General features: G+C 54.3%; 1 protein-coding gene across 14 annotated transcripts in view; it reads left to right on the plus strand.

Annotated features, from left to right (window-relative positions):
- CELF4 (CUGBP Elav-like family member 4) overlaps positions 1 to 23,349 on the plus strand; it is a 226,783-nt gene that overhangs the window by 56,818 nt on the left and 146,616 nt on the right. For all 14 annotated transcript variants that reach the window (XM_049620178.1, XM_049620180.1, XM_049620190.1 and 11 more), the window contains exon 2: positions 20,018 to 20,100. In XM_049620178.1, coding sequence (XP_049476135.1) covers positions 20,018 to 20,100 — 83 coding nt within the window. The remainder of the gene's footprint in view (positions 1 to 20,017; positions 20,101 to 23,349) is intronic.

Here is a 23,349-nt window from a genome sequence, read left to right on the forward strand (position 1 = left end):
AAAAAAAAAAAAAAAAAAAAAAAAAAAAAAGAATAACCATATAGCACAGTTCTATGCAAATGTAAAAGCCCCTCATCTAAGGGGAGGGGACAGGGAAGAGGAGGCTTTCCCACCCCGGGCCCAGCTCTCATTCAGATGAGAGGAAAGGGTCTCAGGGGCCTTGGGCAGGGTCCCAGGGAGCAGAGGAGGCCATGGCCATGCTGGACTAGGACCCACTTAGGTGCTTTGAGCCACCAGGTCACTTGTCCAGCAGGTTAAGGAAGGTGGGAAACAGCAGTCCCAGGTCAAACCCTGCGCAAGCCCTTCCTGATGACCGTGACCTTTGGCAGATTATTGCATCTCTCTGGTCCCTCATTCTCTTATCTTGAAACTGTCCATTCAGGAAGGTGAGCTTTCCTCACTCGTTTGCACCTGTCACATGGGAACAAGGGCGCCTGGCCATCTACCTCCCAGGAAGTGAGGAGCAGTGAGGTGGAGGATAGGAGGGAGCTTAGGAGTTGGAAAAGTGTTCAAGGAGGAATCAAACTTTTAAAAGTTAGAAGGGCCATAAAACACGAGGCACCGGATGTTTTTCTCCATTTCCCAGGGAAGCTCCATACCGTTAACACGCTGCCGCTCTCTGATGGGTGGTAGGCATCTGCTGGGACCGGGGACCCTGAGTGGCAAAGGCAAGCAGCAGCAGCAGCGGGTGAGGGAAGAAGAACCTTCCAGGCCTGCAAGGTATGGGGCCTGTTACCCAGACACAGCTCAAGTTCAGGGAGGTCACCAGGCCCATGTTGGAGCATAAAACTGTTCCAGGTAGCTGGACCACCCTTCCCACTTTCCTCCCTGCCCTCTTGCCTCCTGGGGATGGCATGAAACGAGGTGAGGGGTAGATGGGTTTTGGGAAGTCACCCCTGTGCCCATGTAGGGGCCCATGGCTGTGGCACCAGTGGGCCCCTCCTGGAGTCTGGGGTGGAGGAAGCCAGTCCTGAGTGAGGACCTTTCAAGGAATCCTTCCAGGTGATCCAAGTGAGGGCTTGACCTCTGGGGAGCTGGTCTGTCCACATCTCCCTGTGTAGTGGGTTTTTTGCTTGGCTGTGTTTTCCCCAAACAAGCTTATACAATTAGTTTCTTCTTGTTTCCTAAATTATTTTTGCCGCTGCTAATTATTTCACACTCCATATACAAGAGTTATTGGGGTGGGTAATGGGAAGCAAGGGATCGTTTCGTGGGAGCATCGTGGGCTCCAGGACATGCAGGCAACTTTGATTTGTTTTTCTGCTCATCCACCGCCTGAGAGAAGGAACAGAGAGTGCTGAAAGAACAGGGGGGCAGGGAGGGGGCGGGGAGGGGAGGGGGAGACACTGCAGGGCTGAGGCTTTGAAAGGCACAGCCTGCCCACAGTCTGGGAGGAAATAACTGCTGATGGGCCAAGGCCACCGCCCTACTGCCCCATGGAAAGGATAGGCTCCAGGGCAGCTCAGGGAGGGCCACATAATCCACAGGACACCTTTGCTTAATGACATCACAGGAGGGACATGTGTGAGGCCTGGCAGCTGCACTGGGAGATCTACATGTGTCACAACAGGCCTGCCTCAAATCTGTTATGCGGTTTGGAAAGTGGGGCTCAGAGAGGTTAAGGAACTCACCTGAGATCACACAGCCAGGAAGTGGTAGAGCTGAGACAGGAACCTAGGTCTGTCTGATGCCAAAGCCTGCATCTCTAACTGCCCTGCTCCCTGCCTGCTACTAGGGTCCTCTTTGTTCCCAAGGAAGGATGCTCCTTGGGGTGCTTCCCTGGGAGGAGGGTGCTTACCTTAGTCAGGAAGGGCTTGGCTCCCACCCTCACCCCCACCTAGCCCCCTCAAGCCCACTGTGCCTGAGCCCTGGCCAGAACAGGTGTACCCACTGCCCTCCTCCCCACAGGGCACCGCCTGTGATAGTTGTGTCCTTTTAAGTTTAGCTCTGCTGAAAGGAGGCTCGACTTTTTCTAACGAAAATTATCCAGGAGCTTATATGAGGAAGCAAAACTAGAAAATGTAAGAGCCGTTAGAAGGAAGGGTGTGCAGAACCCAGACCGCTTTCCTGATGCTGTGGGTCGGCCCAGCTGGCGGGGCTCGAGGGTCTCAGCCAGGTGAAGCCACTCACACACTTAAGCTGGAGACGGGTCTGGCACCCTCCTAAAACAGCTGCTTGCTCCTCTCCCTGACCGTCCCTTGGGGACCCCCCAGGCCCTCCCTCACCTCATCAGGCTCAGCCTGGCTGGTCCTCAGCTGCCTGGGGATGCATGCTCCTGTGGGCCCCAGGCCTGCAGTGACCACTCTCCACTCCCCACTCAGCTCAGGTTCGTTCTCCACGAGGAAGCTTCTTACACTAGCCAGGTGCTGGAGCTGAGACTTACTCTACTGACACTGAATGATGTCTCTGGTCCCAAGCAACACTCTGGTCTCGCCTCTTGGTGCTCTCCACCTTTCATCAACACACCAGAGCCGAAAACAGAGCCACTGAAGTAGGTGAGGCAACGTGGAAAGGTGCTCAACGACGTCCCTGGCACCAGAAAGTTCTTCATCATGCTGGCGGTGACTGGCGCACACCTATTCACTCACAGCTAACGCTGACCGAGGCTGCACTTAGTACACGCCGGGCCTTTTCTAACACTTGGCATATATGTTCTCATTTAAAACCCTCAGCAACTGGGTGGGGTGAGGGCTACTCCTCTCCCGTTTTACAGGTGAGGAAATTGAGGGAGGAAGGGGCTAAGAAACCTGACCCAAATTCCATAGCTAAAAGGTGATAGAGGCAAGCAGTGTGCAAGCCCCGTTCCTAAGCGCTGCCCTGCATTGCCTTCGAGTGGCAGAGGCCGCACAGACCAGCTCATCCAGCTCCCCTCCCCTCCTTACACATAAAGCTGCACGTACCCCCGAAAGGAAGGTGGCTTGTCCCTGGGAATAACCCATTTTCTTGATTTGTCTTGTGAGAAAGAGCTCTTCCAAGAATCCTCTCCTCTCTCTGCCCCAGGAAGCCACTCTCCTAGACCCAGTGGGGTTCTCTGTGAGTCTGGTTGCTTCACTGGAGAGGAAGGCTGAGCTCTGGTGTCACTCATCCATCCTGGATGGGGGAGGACGGGGACAGCAGAGTCCTGAATGGGCATGAGACAGGGGCCTGGAGGGAGACAACTGACATCTGAGTAGCATTCAGGCTTTCCTACTGCCTACTCCTTTGAAGCCCATGCCACACCCTCACGTAGGGAAACTGGGGCAGCAATCATCACAGCCATCATTTGATGGATGGAGAAACTGAGGCCGAGAGAGGTGGAGGGACGCACCAAGCTTTGGTGGCAGAAGTGGCACTAGACAAATTACAGGATCTAGGAGAGGCGACTTGTTGGCAGGGGTCCTGGTTGGAGGGTCCCAGGGCACACAGCTAGGCACGATGCAGAGGGGGCTCTGCCAAGGGAGGGCACAGCTCTTCCATCAACTGGGCAAGGCTGGTACAGAGTGTCGTGACCCTGGCAGGCTCTGAGGGCCTCTCTGGCTTTGTTGGCTGGAGTGCTTGCTCTGGGCAAATGGCCAGTGGTCATGAGAGCTCATTGCGCCTGCTCTGGGCCTTAGGAAACCTCAGGGGAAAATTCTTCTGTCCTTTGATACAAGTGCTCCTGGAACAGAGGCTGAGCGTTCAGCCCTGGGCTGACCTTTGAGGCACAGGGTGGGCAGAGGCAGGCACTGTTCCCAGAACGATCCCAGGGGAGTCAGAAGGGAGAGAGTGCAGTGTCTGGCCTTTGGACACAGATCCACGTGTTTAAAGCCCAGCCCTGCCTCTTCTGAGGCAGTGAATGGCCATGGACATCCTGCCTGAACCCTCTGAGCCTCAAGCTTGTCCTGGGGGATATGAAGGAGAGGGTGTCTACCTCACAGACACGTGGCAACGCACCGGGCAGGACCTGGTGCTGTGACGCTCTGTTCAGCCCCATGCTCACCCTTCCCTGGAAGCTGATCCATAGGCTCTGAAGGGGAAGTGAGCAGAGCAGGCCCCCTTGCCGGGTGCTGGCACAGGCCTTTAGAGTTCAGAATGGAGGGACTGGAGGGGTCGGGAGGTGCCGCCTGACAGAGCAGGGCTGTTGTCTGGTCCCTGGCAGATGAGCGGGAACTGGCCAGGCAGAGGGGTGGAAGGAGGCCATCCTCAGTAAGACGAGACAGAGTGCCCAGGCATGGGCTGGGGCCTGCAGGGTGGTTGGGGAGGCACAGGTGGGGAAGCAGGCAATAGAACCTGGAGAGGCCAGCAGGCTGCCACAGGTGCCCAGCAGTATCCAGGGGTGCAGTGGGGGCTCTGGCCACACTCAAGCAGCCAAGAGCAGGTACTGGCCTTGTACTCTGGCACCTCCTCCTGGGCCACTGCACTGTCTTATGAGACACCCTGTACCACCTTTCCAGAGAGAGCTGATTACACCCTTTCTGTAAAATGAAGAACAGAAGGAAGAAAAGAAGCGAGCCCTCTTCTCCTCCCCCTCCCTCCCTCCCACTCTCCCCGAGTCCCCCCTCCCTCCCCACCTCCCCGCCTGCTCTTGCTCCCTGTTGCTAAGTAGACGGTAGGTTTATTTGCGGCTGTCGGTTCCCAGTAGAAAAATTTCGTCTTGGAAAGCCGCCTGGATGGGAATGGCTTCAGCGCTGATTTCATGGAGAAGGTCTGTGCAGTAATTAGTGTTCATGGGGGAGGAATTGGACTGGCAGGCTCCCAAGAAAACTACTCCCCAAAAGTTAGCTCGAGTCCAGAGGGCTACATCAAATCCAATTCCAGAGTGTGCGTCGAGATCGCTATATATAGACCTGCAGACGAAAACAGGCAGCGAGGTGGCGCGAGGTTCAGGTTCACGGGGAGACTGGTCATGGGAGGCAGAGGCAGCCTGGGTCTCTGAAACCAGGGACCGTGTCCTCACTGATGGCTGCTGCTGCCCACTGTGCCCTGCACTGCCCCTTGCAACCCCAGCCAGCCTGGAACACTGCAGGAAATGGAAAGGACAGAGGTGCAGGGAGGGAGGGGTGGGGAGAGTGGGCTAGCCCCTTGCTAGCCCAGTGTGTTTCTAAGGAGCACACCATTTGATTGTAAATGCCTGCTGCCCTTCCTGGGTCCCCACACAGAGCACACTCACTTTGATCACTGGGAATAACCTTGCTTCTTCCTCTCCACCTCTGTCAAGGCTCCAGGGGGCATTCCCTGCCTCCACAGGGGGCCCCTTCATCACCCATTCTGTCCCTGGCTTCCCCGGGGCCTCTGCTGTGGGAAGCATGGTCGCTGGGCCACATACCGCTTTTGCTTTTCGAGGCTTCCTCCGTGACCCTCTCTCCCCAGCCCTTCCCTGTTCTGGCTACCAAGGGTCTGGATGCCATCTTCCTCTCCTCTCCTTCCCTTCCTCCCCAGGACAGGACTGGGCAAAGAGCCCCCTGGACCTGAGAAAGGATTGAGGGCAGTAAGCCTCAGAGGCTGCCCATGGTTGTGGTGGCAGGGTGGGTGGAGGGAGTGGGCTGGGGGGGGGGGGGGGCTCCCACTGTTCTACTTAGGTCTTCAGAAACCAGTAGAATCAGGATTAAAATCCAGAACTCTGATTCTTCCTTCCCATTTTCATCCCCCAGAATTTTGCCAGAGCCAATCTGATGCTCAGGTCTGGATTTTACAGACAAGGAAGCTGAGGTCCCCAGAAGGCCAGGGGCTTGCCAGAAGGGTCCTGTCCTGGCCTCTCATCCAAGTGGCAACTTTCAGCCCAAGATCTTTTCATACTTCTGTGCAGTAGGGGCCTTTGCACCCAGGGTCTCCCTCTGTCTGCATTTCTGCCTTTCCTACCCCCAGTCCTACACTCCAGTCCTGTACCTTCTGGTCTCAGCTAGCCTGGCCTCCTGGCCATAGCCCCCATTTCTGGTGCCCTGCAATTCACAGGGTGTGTAAAGCCAGGGAGGGGCCTCTGTACTCAGCCTCAGATGAGGGCCACAGCTGCCTGGGAGCAGAAATGCCAGGGGGGAGCACCAGCAGCCACACCTTTTGTTACCCCCGCTGTCCAGTTTCCCCCTTCTAGGCCTCAGCATCCCTAGCTGGCCTTCTTGGCCATGAGGTCCAGTCAGCTCAGCCAAGACAAAGCAGAGGTCTAAAGGAAATTTCTAGGAAGCTGAGAGAAAGGATAAAACCTGGGGATACAAAGACCAAGCCATGGCCAGCTGTGGGAGTCAGACCCATCATGGAAGTGATAATGTCAGGCCTCAGGTTGGCCCTACCTGGCACAGCTCATGAAGCCTCTTGGGTCCCTCGCTCCTTCCCACCCTCAGACCCTCTGTGAGAACAGACAATAGAACCATGCACACCTCTAGGACACGTGAGCGTTTCAGACCTGTGCCTCCCTCTCCCTGTAGACCTGGTCACTGCCCACCATCTGCCCAGCCAGGGGTGGGGATCCTGGATGGACTTGACCTCCACCTGCTCACAGTAATCTCTTCCTGTTCCCTCCATTTGGTGCAAATCCTTAGAGACGCACCTCTGCCTGCTGATTTTCTCTGCTTCCTACACATTTCATCCACCCAGCGTCTGCTTGCTCCCTCCCCCTCAGGCTGCACTGGGTCCTCCGGCCCTCTCAGAGACGTGCTCTCCACACTCAACCTGGGAAGCCAGGCGGGGACCTGGAGTCCAGTTCTCTCAGTGACCAGCTGTGTGTTCTTGGGATGATCGCTTCACCTTGACCCAGAGACACATGCATTTTTTTCCTCCTCTGTAAAAGAACAGAGTACACTTCCTTCTCCTCCCTGCCTCCTGTTCCACTCATCCATTCACTGACAAATGTATGCTGACACCCACTTTGTGCCAGGATTGTGCTGGATGTTGGGGACACAGACTCATGGATAGGAATAGCAAACCCATTTCACAGAAAAGGAAACCGAGGTCCAGAGAGATCTGGTGACTTACTGGAGGCCATTTAACTGTCAAGAGATCGCTTTCAGTAGACGTTCTAATGCTGAACCAGTGTCCGTCCTTCACCCTGTGCCTCCTGTGACCACACCACGCCCTGTGCTAGGAGTGGTACAACAAGGGTCCACAGCAGATCGGGCCAGCCCTGCCACATTCGGGCTCTCACAGAGGCCTCTTCAGGAGTCAGTGAGTAACACAGATGTGTTCAATTCACTTCCATTCCCTCCCGCGAGGGCATTGGATTCCATGTGCACCCTGCAGGGTCTGCCCATCCCTGACTGTCCCATCTCAGCGCCGCTAAAGACCTCCACTCCTCCTGACTGAGGACCGCCCCCTCTCCTCTGCCCAGCCCTTGCAGCCCACATTCCCAAGCTTTAACAATTCCTCTCACAAAAGAAACAATTGACACTGAGGTGCCTCTTTGGGGAAGCATGAAGCCAGCTCTTTGTCACTCAGGTCTCCGCCAGCTCATTACTGCCTCCTGTCATTAGCATATTAGATACACGAGGTAAACACACTGGCATCTTAGACTCTCAGTGCAAACCGCAGCGCTCTGAGCCCCCAGGGTGCTGGCCTGCTGGAGAGCAGGAAACAGACAAGGTCCCTGTCCTGATGAGTATGTATTGGGGTGGGGAGGTTATATCAAGTAAAATGTGCAGGTCCCATACAGGGGAAGAAGACAACACCAGACAGCGTAAATGCCCGTGCTACTTTTCACACTATAGGGCGTCTTTAACATCACATCGCCACTGCTGCTCTCGACAGTGGTAGCAGTGGCAATCTCCCCACCCCCAACATCAACTAGTTAGATGCCAGGCACTCTGCTGGGTGCCCATGACCCCAGCAGTTAGGGGTCACTGTCTCCATTTCCCGTGTAAGGAACCTGAGGCCCGGGTTGAGGTGGGGGGCTACATAAACTACCTAAACTGCCCGGGGCTTCCAGAACAAGGCAGAGGCTGTCAGAGCCAGGCCCACCTCCCTTAGAGGCTGCAGCCCTTTCCCAGGGGTCCAGATGTCCTGCTGATGGAAACAACCGGGCCACCAGGGTTAAATGGCTTTCCCAGAGGCACCAGCTGGCTGGTGACAGAAACCATGGGGTCAGATGTTACCTTGTTTAGGGATGGGGGAAAAATGGTATATCCTGGAGTAGTCAGGAATGGGAATTAAATAGATGGACAAGAGAGAATATGGGATTCCAGCCATGAGAGAGAAAAAGAAAGGCAGGAAGGAAGTGGGGGAGGGGAGAGCTGCACTGATTTCCCCCCACCCTGGGCAGAGCCAATGATCCCCCTCCAGGAGGTGGCAGAGCCCAGGATTAAGGTCACACACTCTACAGGAGGCTGCCCCACCTCACAGCCCAGCTCCCCCAGGGACCTGGCCACAGGCCCAAGCAAGTCTTTTGTTTTTGAGTGCCTCCATTTCCTACCTATAAAATGGGGATGATTATAGTACTATTCCATAGCTATTATATTAAATGATTCAATACACGTGAAGCACTTAGACCAACTACCAACAGATAACCAAACATCAGTATTTGCTGTTATCATTTGTGCCACCGACAGACAAGCCCTCCACAAACCTCAACTTGGTAGGTGTGCATATACGTCACGTAGCCCTGAAGTTTGTTTACCGAGGGTCTCCTTTATGCCTTTTATCATCTGGAAAATGGTGGGCTATCAATAAATCAATTGATATCAGTTGACATCAATATCAATTCCAAACTGTGGAATGAGTGAATGAGTGAATGAATGAATGCATCATCTTTCACTCACCCACGGATAACAGTACCACCCATCCCAGTCACTAAGTCCTAGCCTTGCGCACCCATCGGTAAATTAGGTAGTTCAATCTTCTTTCTTGGTGGGCTCTGTGGGATGTGGGTAAGACTCTGGGAAGAGGAGAAATCGAGCTGAATGCCAGGCTTTGTCCACCCGCCATGGGTCACCTTCCCCATTGGCCAATTGCCTCTTACCCACCTTGGGCGCTCCCAAGGAGAGCAGCGAATGGAGGCTGGGTGCTCTGACCCTTCCCAGGACTGGGGCCAGCTGACTCTAAAGCAAAAGCTAGAGCCTCTTTCCCTCTTAAAATGTGAACAACTACCTCCGCCAGGGCTCAGAGAGCTTGAGGGATTAGCTCACGGAAGTCAGCAACCCAGTCACATTTGCTAACTACTTCTTTGCCGCGGCCCTCAGGTTAAATATTGCTAAATGCCTGTGATTGAACCTATCCTATTGATGTTGGGTGAAGCCCAAAGCCTGGCCAGAAGAGTAGCTTAAGTGGCCGAGATCATGAGGGAAAGACAACCCTCCACCAAGAACTGGACCATGGCCTGCCAGGACTGTGTGAGATTGTTTTTCTGCTTTTAAAAAGAAAATCACATTTTCCAAACATTGATCCTGTAATATGGGACTCCTGGCTATTGATCTTTTCAAAATAGCCTGTCTTGGATGCTGAGGTTGGAATTTCTTGGTTGGTGTGCTTCTATTTTTGTTGTTGTTGTTGTTGTTGTTGTTGTTGTTGTTCTTTAAGTGGATTAGGGGCTGTTAGAAAGGAGCCAGGAGAGAGAGGCGAGATTAATTCCTCACCTGGCAGGTCCTGAGTGCCAGAGTGTGATCAAAGTGGAGCTGGCCTGCCCTCCCTTCCGATTCTCAGCAGCTCGGCTGCTCTTATGAAGCTCCCATCCCGGGACTTGTTTGAGGATGGACAGGACAGGCCCAGCCCAGTGAGCTGTGGTCTACTGGGGAAGACAAAGTTTCTGTGGACAAGAATAGCAGAAAACGCTGTTCAACCAAGCCCTTGCTTTTATGTTTTAGACACTTGGACATAGAAAAGCTCATTGGAAGGAGAATCGGGGAGCATTGGGAAGCTGAGGAGGACTTCAGAGGGTGGGAGGAGCTGGTAGAGGAATCCTTCCCTCACCCAAGCAGGGAGGGCATCTCAGGTGGGGAGAGGAGCCAGTGCAAAGGCCCAGAGGTGACATGGATATGCTGTGGAGAAGTGTGACTGAGAAGGGGGACAAAGGGGAACTCAACAGCCCCCTGCCTTCATCTCTTCTTTCATGGGAGAAAAGAGTCAAGAGAGGCTGATGCCCAACCACACAAGGACATCATGGGCGAGAGAGCTGCCTTTGTGAATATGCCAGGGATAGCTCAGGCTGGCAGCCGGGGGCTTCAGGAACATGCCAAGAAGGGATTCCTCCACATTTCCCTCTGCATGGGGAAGGGGGTTCTATTGGGGAAAATGACTCCCACCTTAATTTAGCTGGACCAACCACCACGTAAAGCTCCAACAAAAGGCATTCTATGCAACTCAACAAGCATCCACTGAGCTTCCTCTGTAGGCATGAAACATACACACGAGACCCGGCTAATGCTGGGGGCTACTGAGGGGCTCAGATCCTGCACCATGTCATTTCCATACCCTGAGGAGCTCAGCATGTCAGGCCAGGGGTCAGCAGTGTGGCTGAGGTCAGCCAACAAAGCTGCATAGTTGTAGCAAGACGGGAGAAAGGCAAGAGGGAAAGGCAGTTGCAGGCAGGCAATGGAGATGGGAGCACAGAGGACAGAATGGTCTGGGGTAGGATTACTGTTCTTCTCCCGGACCAGTTGAGATGCCCTGGCTTACTCCGAGGCCCTGCCTACTGCCCATCTCCCACCGTTTAGGGATGGGCTGCATCATGCCAAGGGGGCCCCTGAGAGCCCCTTCCACTGTGGCACTGAGTAAGCTGGCTGTCCATTCCCACTGAGTCACGCCTGGCTTCTCTGCAGGTGCTCCCTGTTCTGAGAAAATTCAAAACAGGAAGATCTAAACTCCCCAACCAGGTTGATTAGAAGTGAACACAGTTCAGTTTCTCTGCTTTAGCATTTATCCTGGCCTTTGTGAGAGTAACGGATACCCCACACGCATTTCAAATCCAACGTGGATTCACACATAGAGCCTCTGTGGAGGAGCCCATGGCCTGACTCTGACATCGGAGAGGGCAATGGGGGTGGAGGGAGGTCTGGTACATGTGGCCCAGTGAGGCCTGGAGAGCTCAGCCAACGCCACCTGGGTCCTTGAAGGAAGAGAACGAGGTCATTCCAGAGCCCTTTACCCCAAGTGCAGGTCATAGGGTGGGTAAGGGTGTGGAGGGAAGACATCTCCCGGGAGGGCCCCCAGGGTCTAGACACTGCCCAGGGCTGTGGGAAGGAACAGGAACTGAGCCCCAAACGGCCATAAGGGGGCCTCAGGTCAGCCTCTTGCAGTTGTCAGACGCTGATAACACATGCCCTGCCCACAGCCCACTCTAAGGTACAAGAATGATGAGCTCAGGGAGACAACAGCCTCACCATGGCAGGTGAGGTTCTCTGCGAAGAAAGGAACAAGCGGGAGTGCTCTGCGAGCTGGCCCAGAGACAAGGCGGCCCTTCAGCTGTGGGAACGAAAGCCAGCACGTGTGTCAGCGGACCAGGCTGTCCTTCACCTATGGGCTGAGCCTCAGAAAGGCTGACACCTTCCCTGGGCCAGGCTCCACCACCAAGAGCTCTTTGCTGAGAGAGGGGAGAGGCCATCAGTATGTCTTATCCAGTTTTTGTCCTTTTTCACAGTGCCATAAAGATGTTGCAGCCGACACCAGACATGTAATTCTCCAGTGCTGAGGGTGTAAACAGGGGCAACTGGCAGGAGAGACACTTGGCAAAGGCCTGCCCGCTGCTCTTTGCAGCCTCTGAGGTCCAGAGCCAGTCAGGTCCCTGAGACTGGACTTACCGGGACCTGCCCTGTGCCCAGAGGAAGAGAAAGAGAAAGAGAAGGCCGGGCCCATTCCCTGGGGCTTCCTAGTCTAGGTCTGAGGAGATCCCGACCCCCTAGCTTTGTGCCCATCTCTGTCTTGTGGCCACCAAGGGCAGGAGCACTGAGAGAAGTCAGAGACACACTTCGGGTCACAGTGATCCAGGGCCACTTCCCCGTGTCATGCGACCGTTAACTCTGAGAAACTCTCGACTAGACCACCGTGCTCTCCTCTGGAGTTTCCTGTTTGAAGAGAGTTGGCACAGGAGGGCAGTGCTGAGCCCCAACAGGGTGAGGGCCCAGGGTGGAGTTTCAGCAGTGAAGGGCCTTGAAAAGGAGAGCAGGCCCGCAGCCCTAACGTGGTGGCTGAGGGTGTCATCTATCTCCCCCGCCTGTTGAGAGGCCTGTCATCCCCACCTGCCCGGCCCCCTCTGAGAAAGATGGATGGCTCCTGCCACCATCAGGGGCTTGAGCTGAAGGACAGATGTCCCAGACCCTCTCCACAACCCCTGCTTCCCCTGAAGCCAGCCATCTCTCCCCAGCATTTCAGCTCACTCATTCCCAGGCAGGGGTAGAGTGAAGTTTAGCAACCACTGCATCCAATGATGTCGGTCTCTGGGAGGAGAAGAGGACCTCGGAGTTAGCAGCTCCCACAGCGGCGCATTTCCACGTGCACAAATACATAAATGCCAGGCAGACAGAGATGTGTATTCTGCCAAGGGTGAGGGGCCATCGCTCAGGGCTTTTTTTTTTTTTTTTTTTTTTTTACGTTTATTTATTTTTGAGACAGAGAGAGATAGAGCATGAATGGGGGAGGGGCAGAGAGAGAGGGAGACACAGAATCGGAAGCAGGCTGCAGGCTCCGAGCCATCAGCCCAGAGCCCGACGCGGGGCTCGAACTCACGGACCACGAGATCGTGACCCGGGCTGAAGTCGGACGCTCAACCGACTGAGCCACCCAGGCGCCCTCGCTCAGGGCTTTAAGGGATGCTGAGGTTGGTGTGGTCAGGGAAATCTGTTTGGAAGAGGGGAGGCTAGGTCACTCCTACAAGGACGTGTGGGCTCCAGAGGAGAGAGGCATGGCAGAGGCAGCAGGGAAAGGATGGTCAGGCTTGGGCTCACCCCATGGAGGCAGAGATGCTGGAGGAAATCAGAGTCATGGACATGGCTGGGCAGTCACTATCTTTCCCCTAGGGAGAAAAGAGAACCACAGGAACCGCTAGAATACCAGCAGGGAGAACTCCTCTAGACAAGGAGGGGAGAGGGAGTGAGGTCTAGGTAGAAAGGACTGGGAAGCTGGAGCAGCCAGGACAGGTCCGGGGAAGATGGCAGGAGGATCACCCAGTGTCTGGGCACTGGCCAAGAAAGGTAGAGACAGTGTTGTAGTCCCATGGGTTCTTTCTCCTGCCTGTCACCAGGCCCTGCTGAGCCCCAAGGGCCCATTCTCAAGGAGCTCAAGGATTAGATGAACAGACAAGGCCCACCCTTAGGGCAGGCCATGGGTAGGGGCAGCCACGTAGGAATCAGAGGAAGGTGAGATCACGGTGGTCCAGGTAGGTGCATTGGGCTCCACAGACCTAGGGACCCAAAGAGGTGGGTCCTAAAGAAGGTGCAGACCCGGGGCAGGCACAGAGCAGGGAGAACACTCCCAGAGGAAGAGCATATACATGAGGAACTGTATCTCCCACACGTACGGAGGAAGGGGCATTTCTCCAGAAAGCTCCAGAGAGGCCACCCTTGCTCACCCAGACCACGGGGGACAGGAACTGGATTATGGGGTAAGGAGGAGGGGATGGATTGGGCCTCAGAACACCCGCAGCCCTCTTCTCTGGGAGGCTGGCAGATGTTCCTTCTCTCCTTCCCTCTCTCTATCCACCCCCGGGGATCTGCCTTAATTTCTCTGCAGCAGGGCCCATATCTGTTCTTCTGGGTGATTCTCAGCTGCAGCCTCAGTGAGAATCACTGAGGGGTAGTGCCCCGAGGATGGGATTTCAGGAACTAGGCAGGTCTGTGGGTGGAGATCTGGGGCAGAGTGGGGGGCATCCTGGACCTCCCAAGAAGATCACACTGAACAGGGAGCCCCTCCTTGACCCTTTGGTCTGGCTGGTTGGTGGGTTTCCTGCTCCCTTCCCTTGCCCATCCCTCCCCACGCCCTAGCTTCCTCTCACTTCCTCCAGGCCAGCCAAGCACAGGCCCTGAAGGATCTGATGTTTTATTAAAGTCCAGATCTTCCTATTCTAGGGCCACCTTCCTCTGGCTAATTCTGTAATTCAATTAGTGGGAAGCCAAGGCCTGGCTGGGTGGGAGGAGGGAGCTCATCTGGAGCCTTCCCTTCTGTGATGATTACACCCCAGGCTTCAGCCCTGCTTGGAGTTGGGCAGGAAATTGTACTTCCTTCACTTCACCATGACAAGGGCCTTTTATCCCCGCACACGGGGGCTTTGTAAATTACTGCCATCTCGCGCAATTAATTCTGCCGGGCTGTGTTTTTCCCCCACATGGGAGAGGGCACTCGCCTACCTTCTCAGGAATCAGCGATGCCCCGTTGCACCATTATCCACAGGCTGCTCTACTGGAGAGGGGTGTCTGCCACCCCAACCCGCACCCCAGCCTGGTAACACCCTCCTGCCATCACCAGCTCTGCCTGTCTCCCTGTGGCTCCCTGGTTCTGGGGCTCCTTGTGAACCTCTCCCAATCACACCCTTCTCCTTCCTTCCGGTCCTCCTCTGGGCTTCCTGCTCTCTCTTTGGTGCCAGGTGTCTCTCCTTCTCCCACCACCCCCTCGGGCTCTCTTGGTCTCCCAGCCCTCGGACACCTCAGCTAGAAACTCAGCTCTCCACTTACAAGCCCTCATCTCCGCCCTCACAGAGTGGACAATCTATTCAGAGACAAGACGAGAAACTGATAAATAGGAGGGACAAGTAAATAAGTATGGTGAGTGGGAAGAGGTTAAATGGCAGCATGGGGAGGAGTGAGTGGAGGCCAGTGTTCGTGCACGTGGCAGAAGTGAGAGCAGCAGAAGAGAGGCAGGTCGGTGTGAAACCGGACACGTGGGCATGGCGGCCACCTCGTGCACAGAGCCCAGGCCATCAGCTGCTGCTGGCAGCACTGCCTTGTGACTTTTCTCAAAGTATGACATCTCTCTGCCCTCACTCCCACCCCCAATCATTTCCAAAACCTGTCCCTGCTCTGCCGGGTTGCACTTCTATTCTGCTCTGGTCTGTGGTTCAGGAGGATGGGAGACTGAGGGGGGGAGCTGGCGCTGGGGAGCCCTCCCTCCAAGACAGTGGGACAGGAAAAGTGGGAGCTGAGCAGAGAGGTCATACCTCATTAGAGGTTCCTGAGTCACTTCTGCGCTTCCCACCTCAGAGACTGCATCCGTGTCACTGGGCTGAATGGGAGAACTGGAGGGCAGAGTTGGGGAAGCTCTGTGCTTCGTCCATCATGGACTCCATCCCACAAACCTCAGCTGCTGGAACTCAGGACCAGAGGACCAGGATGAACACCATTCACAGTTTGCTGGAGGGAGGGAATCTGCTTCGGTTCCCGAGCTTGAAGGAAGCTTTGAGATCAGGACATAGCTGGACTCTCAAATGATAATTTCTCTCATGAAGAATTTGCCAGGAAGCTGATGCCCAATGCTCTTTGTCCCCTCAAAACGGACTGTGGGTCTGGCCTACCCATTTGCACCTACTCCATTTTCATCCTATCCTCTTTCAGCAAAAATCTTCTTTAAAGTTAATTGTGTAAGGGATGCATGAATACACTCTGGTGTCACAATGTGTCGATCAAACCAAAAAAAGTTAACGTTATGAGAGACATGCCCCACCTTCCCCCATACTCCCTGTTTTCAGCTTGCTGTGACACCTTCTAGACTTTGTGCCATGGGGTAAATACAGATTTCGGTGCATATGAAACTAATGGAATATGTCTCCATTGTGCATATGTGTTGTGTGCTATTTTGCAACTTGCTTTTGCCATCTGACTGTGTCTTCCCACACTGGTCCATTTAGGACCATGCCACCCTTTTAACTGCTGTAGAGTATTCCCCAGTTGAATCACGAAACCACCTGTATGCTGAGAGACCTTTAGGCAGTTTTCGGTTGCCGTGCCATTCCGAACAGTGGACTCTTGCTCTCTCTGTGAGCACAAATAGGAGAACACCTGTAGGGCCAGGTCAGGGAGGGAATGCTGGGCCACAGCCCCGTCCCTGGGAAAGATGTTCCCTTCTTAAGGTTCACAGCCTGGTCTAGCCTCCTCTCCCATGCTCTGTTGGCTCAGTAGGCAGAGAATCCCATTTCCTGAAGAGTCTGTGAATTCCCAAGAGGCCTCACCAGGTGTGTTTCTGAGGCTACTTCAGCACGTCACAGGAGAGTGAGCATGACAGCTTCGGTGGCTGCTGAGCCGAGGCCCCCTGCACCACCCTCAAAGCTGGGAGCCCCCCCCCACCTCCACTCCTGTGAGGAACAGCAATGAGCAACAGGAAGTCAAATCTAACTTTTCTGAGTGGGGGTTCTGTGTGTACCACCCCCTTTCCCTACACATGAGAGGCCGGCACGTGTCCAGTGGGGGAGGCTTGGGCACCCTCTTCTCCCCTGGCCACCCTGAGCGCCACCTCGGCCTCCATCTCAGGGTGCCCGCTGTGCTCTGCAGGACGCTGTGATGGCAAATTGTCCTCCTGAAGCCACCCCCTCTCCGCCAAGCTGCCATCCCCCCAGGGCTCCGCCCTCAGCAAGGGAGCAGATGCAGTCCCTTCATGCAAGCTGGAGTCAGTGGTTAATATCTGTTTATCCATATCTGCTTCTTTAAAAAGAGCCATAGTGAGACGTGGCATTGGACTGGCTGGAAAGATCCCTTGAGAAGAGCCGGGTGGGGTCTCCTCTCTATAAGCCTCTATAAGGCTGGTCACTCCTGGCAGAGGTGCAGAGGGACGGAAGGAAGGACTCTGCCTTCTGACCTCCTGACCACCAAAGGGGGGCTTATGTTTATGCCGTGCTCTACAGTTAGACACTGCTGCGGAGGTTGTTGGTACTCTTTGACTAATAGGTCTCCCTATTTGAGGGGGATTACTCTCCCTGTTTGTAGATGAGGACAATGGGGTTCAGAGAACAATCAGTAAGTGACCCTTGGCTAGTAAGGGTCTCCCCCGAAAACAGCTTCCTGTCTGGAACCGTGCATCAATGATGGCTTCACGGGAGAAAACAGGGGAGTGACAGTAACCAGAAGGTCTGACGCTGGGGAAATGGGCTCAGAAAGCCTTGGAGACAGGAGGCCTCCCAGCAGGGACCACCTATCACTTCTCAGGGGCAACCTAGTCCCCCTACCACTATGGAATGCCAGCATGCCTCAGTGTCCTTGGTGCCTTGGTCAGCACCCAACAGCCCCCCAGGCACTGCTTCCCTGCCCCCCTCCTATTGGCCCTGCAAAAGTTGCCAGAGGCAGGGATTCAATGTTCTTGACAAATATGTATTGAGATCCTGCCCTGCTGTGGGGCCTTGAGAACGAAGCAGGAATAGGACAAAAGCAAGTCCCTGAACTCCCTTGCAGGTTGGGAAAACTGACAATCAAGGAACAAACATGTAATGTTAATAGCTCAGTGGGGAGGGGTGCCAAAGAGAAGAGTAAACAAGGCAAGGGGTCAGAGAGTAAGTGTGTGTTGGGGAAGGGTATTGTGTGAAAGGAGGTCAGAAAGGTCATCTCTAGGTCACATTTAAGCAGAAACCTGAGGGGAGTGAAGGAGCAAGCCATGTAGGGGGGGTAAATGTGGTTCCAAAAGTCCTAAGGCAGAGTGTGCCCTGCAGGGCTGAGAAACAGGAAGGAGGCAAGGGGGTGAGCAAGAGGAAGAATTGAAGGAGGTAAGGTCAAGGGTGGAGATGTTAGGGAGGGTCACATGGAGTCTGGGGGGTCCCTCAAAGATTCTGATTGACAGAGCCTGTGAGCTCTCCCAAAAATGTGGCAGAAATTCCTAGAAGCTGGAAAAAAGCAACAGATTCTTTCTTTCTTTCTTCCTGGGATCCTTCCCTTGTTATCCTGGGTCATAACAATGTGGTCATTTTCTCCACCTCATCTTCCTTCCCCCTCCACTTCCTCCCCTTCCTCCCACCTCTTCTTACTCCTCCCTGTACCGTCTCCTCCTTCCACCTTCCTCCTCTTCTGGTTCTTCCTTCTCCTCCCTCTCCACACCTGCCCCTGACCTTGTCCCTAGCTGGCTTGCCTGCATGCAGTGAGACAGTGGCTGCCTCCCAGTTGCAGGCAGGCACAGGCGGAGGACAAGGCCAGGGAAGGGACAGGAGGAAAGAGGCCCCCAGAGACGCAGGCAGCAGCACGAGGGACAACGTCATGGGGGCCTCTGACCGCTATTCATTTCAGTCCCCTGGTGTCTCCATCAATAACCGTCTGCCAGGACCAGGGGGAGGAGTCGGGGGGGGGGGAGAAGGCAGGGTGACCTGGGTCTGGATAGGGAGGGATGAGATGGGAGTGGGAGAGAGGCTTCTTGGCACTCACACCTCCTCTCAGCCTGGGGCAAGAGTTGGAGGTGGGAAAGGTACAGAGCCTACAGGTTGCTGAGAGTCTCTGCCTCCCAGGTTTCTCTCCGTTTCCTCCCTCCTATCTTTATGTCCCCTTTGCACCTACATTCCCTTCCATCTCCTCTCTGAAACCAGGAGGGGAAGGGAGTCGGAACTAATTGCTACACTGGAAGAGGAGGAAGGGGTTTTTACTGGGTGATGGAGGAGAAAGGAACTGTGGAGGATGCTGGGAGTACTCTGTGCCAGGGCACCAAGAAGCCAGAGCAAGCCTGGTAACAAGGGTTGGCATAGGCACCACCAGCCTGCAGACCTCATAGGAAGAGAGCCCGGGCCACAGGGCCTAGCACACAGTGGGTACTTGAGAAGTAGTTAACAAATGGCCATGAGAATGACCAAAGGGCCAGCTGTGTGTGGTCAAGAAGTGAGGTTGGCTTGAGATGGACTGGACAAGTCAAGACGGGCTGCTTGGTGTCAGTAGAACTTGATCAGATTCTTGGAAGATGGATGGGATTGGAAGATGGGAAAATGGGGAGAAAAGAGCATGAGAACAAAGCAAGGGGGGCAGTGGAGGGAAAGAAGACAGTGAAACAAGGGAGGAGACAGCTTGGAGGGGGCCTTCTCTGGGGCTTAAGTGGCTTTGGAAAATCTGAGGTAACAGTTCCCCAGGAGACTCAAGCCTTCTGCTGGCCAAAGTTGACTTTCTGACTTCCCCCATGGCCCAGGTCTTGTAGGCCTCTGAGGCCATACTCGGCCACATCTGCCGGCAGAGGAAGAGGCCCCTAACATGGGGCAGTTTGAGGGAACTGCCCGAGAAACTCTCCCACTAGCAAGCATGCTCTTTGCTTTGTCACCATGCCTGAAGGGCCAGCATTAAAAAGTCACCCCTTGAGTTAGGTACGTTGTTCTGTAAAATCCAGATTCCCTGGTGAGGCACCATCAGAGTCACTCAGGGGGGAAACTACACTGGAGTGACCTTGGAGACCACTGGGTCAACCCTCTCAGTTCACACCCGAGGAGACTGAGGCCACAGAGGAAACAGCATTTGCCAGGGTCACCTAGAGAATTAGAAGCACAGCAAAAGCAGGCCTCAGGTCCAGTACTGTGCATTGGCGGGCTGGACATGCCCAAGAAGCCCTTTGACTGGGAGCATTTTGAAGATATCACTGTACATGTGATGACAGGGGACACATGGATAGCCCCATTCACTTTATTAGCACAACCAGGCCTGGGGTCCTCCCTACAGATGGAGACTATTCGGCAGACCAGGAAGGTCCCTCCATCATCCCTCATAGAGCAGCCGGCAGCACTCCTAAGAGGCCAGAATGAATTCATGGTCAAACGTGACTAGAGGTACTGAGGGTGAGGGCTGGAAGCTGCCCCTTCAGGGAGGTACTGGGGCTTGAGCTGAAACGGACAGAACAGCACCCTGGGGAGGAAGGAGGGAGAAGGCCGAGCTAGCGCCTGAGGCATCAGGGCAGAGGACAAAAAGAGACCCACGGGAAGAGGGGGCGTGGTGGGGGGGGAAAGATGCAGGGTGGGGAGACTTCAGCGAGTGAGCAAAACAAAAAAGCAACGCAAGGGACAAAAAGCCGACAGGAAAACGGAGAGGCAAGAAAGCTCGAGTAGAGTGCACAGGAGAGAGAGAGAGAGAGAGAGAGAGAGAGAGAGAGAGAGAGAGAGAGGTGGGGAGAGGGACCTAGAGCGGGGAGGGGCCCAGACTGGAGGGCGGGCGAGAGGGCGCGTCGGCGGCCCGGGGGCGCCCCACTGACCCTTCTCGGCGCTTCCTTCCCTCCCCAGGCTGCGCTTTCCTCACCTACTGCGAGCGTGAGTCAGCGCTGAAGGCCCAGAGCGCGCTGCACGAGCAGAAGACCCTGCCCGGGGTAAGTGGCGCCTGCCGAGGCGCGAGCGACGGACGCGCCGACAGGGGGCGACTTCGGGAGGCCGGGCTGCGACGCTGCTGGCCGGGGGATCGCGGGCCCGGGCGCGCGCCTGCTTTCGCTCGGGAGCTCGCGCTCCCCCCACTCCCGCCCCGCGGCCCGCGCCCCGCGCCCTTAGAAGCCCCGAGGCGCCGCGCGGGGGAGAGGGCGCGTGGGCGCCGGGCTCGGAGGTCGCCCGGCGGCCTCCGCACTCCGCCGTCCAGGCCCGACGTTATCCCGGGCTGGGGGCGAACTCCGCCACGACCACGGAGCTGGGGCTTGGCTCCTCCCCTGGCCCTCCCGGCGCCTCCGATCGGGTCCCTGATCCGCACACTGCCCGCTCGGGCAGTCGGGGCGGAGACGCCGGGTGCACTGGTTCCCCGGAACCCGGAGCTGCCTCCGCCGGCCCCACGGGGCCCCTGGTAGCCGGGCCGCCTGAGCACCCGCCGATAGACGTCGGACTCAGGCTGTTCCTGGGGCGGGGGTGGGGGCGGGGGCGGGGGCCGGGGCGGGAGGGGGCGCCTCCGCGCCCAGGCTCGGCGCCGCAAGTGAGATCACCGCGGTTTATTTAAGGAGCCAGCCCTCGTCTTTGATAAACTATCGCGCCTCGGCCCTGGTTTATAGCTTCTGTGCGGGGGAGAAGAGAATTATTTATGGCCCCCCTAACTGGGTGTGATATCAGCCATGGCTATTATCGAGGCTAGTTCATCACCATAAAATAAGAAGTGTTCCTCGGGTCAAGGGTCTGCGCGGTCTCTCCTGTGGGTTCAGAGAGATGGGGGGGGGTAGATATACGGCTCACCGAGTATCTAAAGATAAATGGAAAGATGTGAGTGTTTGTGGACATAATTTAAAGAATTTACAAATATACCGTGTTTAAGCTTATACAATGGACACTGCAGGGGAGCACGTGTATTCTGTATGTATGCTCACCAGTGTTTACACATGCATGTTTACATTCTTACCAAGCAAACCTGTACGTAAACACACTTTTCCATTTCTGGCCCACAGCGGGAAAGGTTAACCAGGTAGACTGAAAATGCAACCCTGGGTCCGGACAGCCTTCCCTCGCATCAAAGAACCTTTTTTACCCATTTAGGGGAGGGGAGGGCCTTCCTTCCATTAAGACAGCCTTTGTATTGTATTTTGGTACTTGTGATTGCAAAGCACGGGGCTGAGTCATCTTAATAACATACCCGCGGATGTAAATGTATGGAAATCATGCACCGCACAGGTTTTTGTGTGGAGCCTTGCTCTGGCACGGTGGCCATTCCCCAGTTGGTTTTTTAGTGGCGCCGCTACATGCACATATATTATAGTAATTACTTTCTGGGTGCCCTCTGTAAGATGGCAGAAATATGCTCCACATCGCCCCATGTTATGTGTGAAGCATAAAGCCATATTGTAAGATAATCAAAGGCTTCCGAGAAAGGTTTGTGCTGATTAATAAAGTGTTTATGGTACTTTGTTTTGGGGGAGACTGTGATAGATATTTTAGAGCCACCCAAATGGAATAGAAAATACCACATTGTTTTTGGGAGGCTCTTCATCAGCTTGAGAGAGATTGCCAGGGAGTTTCATGATGGCTAAAAGCTGGGAATTAGATGGGGAAACAGAAAGAGAAGGTGGGAGGGACAGGCTCAGGATTTTGAAGGGGGAGAGAACCGGGACTGGGAGAATTTCAGTAGCAAGTGTGGATTGTTCAGATTCTAACATTAACTTGTGGTTGTTTATTTTACATATAATAGAATAGCTAAATGATGAAGTGTATTAGTTCTTTAATAATTTATAGAAATACTTTGATGTTGCAGTAATTACATTAAAGGTCACATATCAAAGGTAATTTGGTTGAGCAGCTGTGATGGTTTCTCAGAAGCAATCAATACCACTGTCCGTGGTGCTGATTTCACCAAGGGGCCTGCCAGATTAAAGCAGGCTTATTACCAGGCAGAAAGGCCCAGGGGAAATCAGGAGCACATTGGAGCGACGCGCCAGCCCCCCTTCCACCGATAATTAACACTGTTCCCCATAATCTGTGCTAATCCTTCATACTGGGAGATCCAGTGGCATTTTTCTGAAATCACAAAGACAAGTTGGTAAAGTTTGGGAGAAAGGACAAAAAGAAACATGAATGTATGTTGGGAGATGGGAGGGGTGAGGAGAAGCCACGGTGGAGCTAAAACATAGCCTAGAGTCCCCTTGCAGTGCCTGGAAAGCCTGTCCTTTCTTCAAAGGCCTCACAGGGAGACTCATGGCCTCAAAGACCTCATCACAATTCTCAGGAAAGGCACAGCCTACAGCAGGAGGGACAGAGAGAAAAGATAAGACTGAAGCTCAAACTTCCCAGGGCACATTGTCCCCACACACACTCACATGGAAAAAAGTGAAAAACAAAATGACCACATAAAGTTATGCTTTAAAGTGGATTCCAGAAGGCAGAACTGGTGTTATTATTGTTGGTCGATTCTCTCCTTTGAGATTGGAGAAAGCTTAACACTAGCAAATACAGGGATGGGACCAAGCAAAATGCTCTCACCCACCCAAATAATGGGTGTTCCCACCAATTGAGGCTGTGTCCATGGCCACCCGTTAGGTTGAGGGAGCACAGAAAGATACCTCTTCTTACTTGACCACACTAGGTCCCCCAGTGAGTGAACTCTATGTCTGATTAAGGAGAAAGAAATTGAAAAAAGAACCTAGAAAACTGGTAACCTCTGCAATTTGGGCACTTTTCCAGACTTCAAAATCCATTAAAATCAATCCATTAAAACCAGCCCTCCAGTTTCTCACTGAAAAGAAAAAGAGGGGAGAAAATAGTGCAGACAACCCATTCTGTTTCCCAGCAAGTTACAGAGCTGGCCTGTTGGCAGCAAGAAAAACAATTCCACTGTTGTCACACACACACACACACACACACACACACACACACATCACTATCACCAAAAACAACAACAAAACAACAGAGACAGAGCTAAAGATGTCCTCATTTGGGGACTGAGAAGGGGAGCTGACATTTCTCTTGGAGTAAGTGGAATCTCAGAAACCATTCCTCAATGGCTGTTCTTACAAGTCAGAGGTCAGTATCCCTGTGTACCAGCCTAACCAAAGCCCCTAGCATGACTTATGGAGTCATCCCTGGATCAGTATCACATATGGATTACTGTTTTTGAGTTCAGCATGACTTTGTTAGAATGTCATCAGGGTCCTTTTGAA

This window comes from Panthera uncia, assembly GCF_023721935.1.
Source record: "Panthera uncia isolate 11264 chromosome D3 unlocalized genomic scaffold, Puncia_PCG_1.0 HiC_scaffold_8, whole genome shotgun sequence".
Classification (NCBI taxonomy): Eukaryota; Metazoa; Chordata; class Mammalia; order Carnivora; family Felidae; genus Panthera; species Panthera uncia.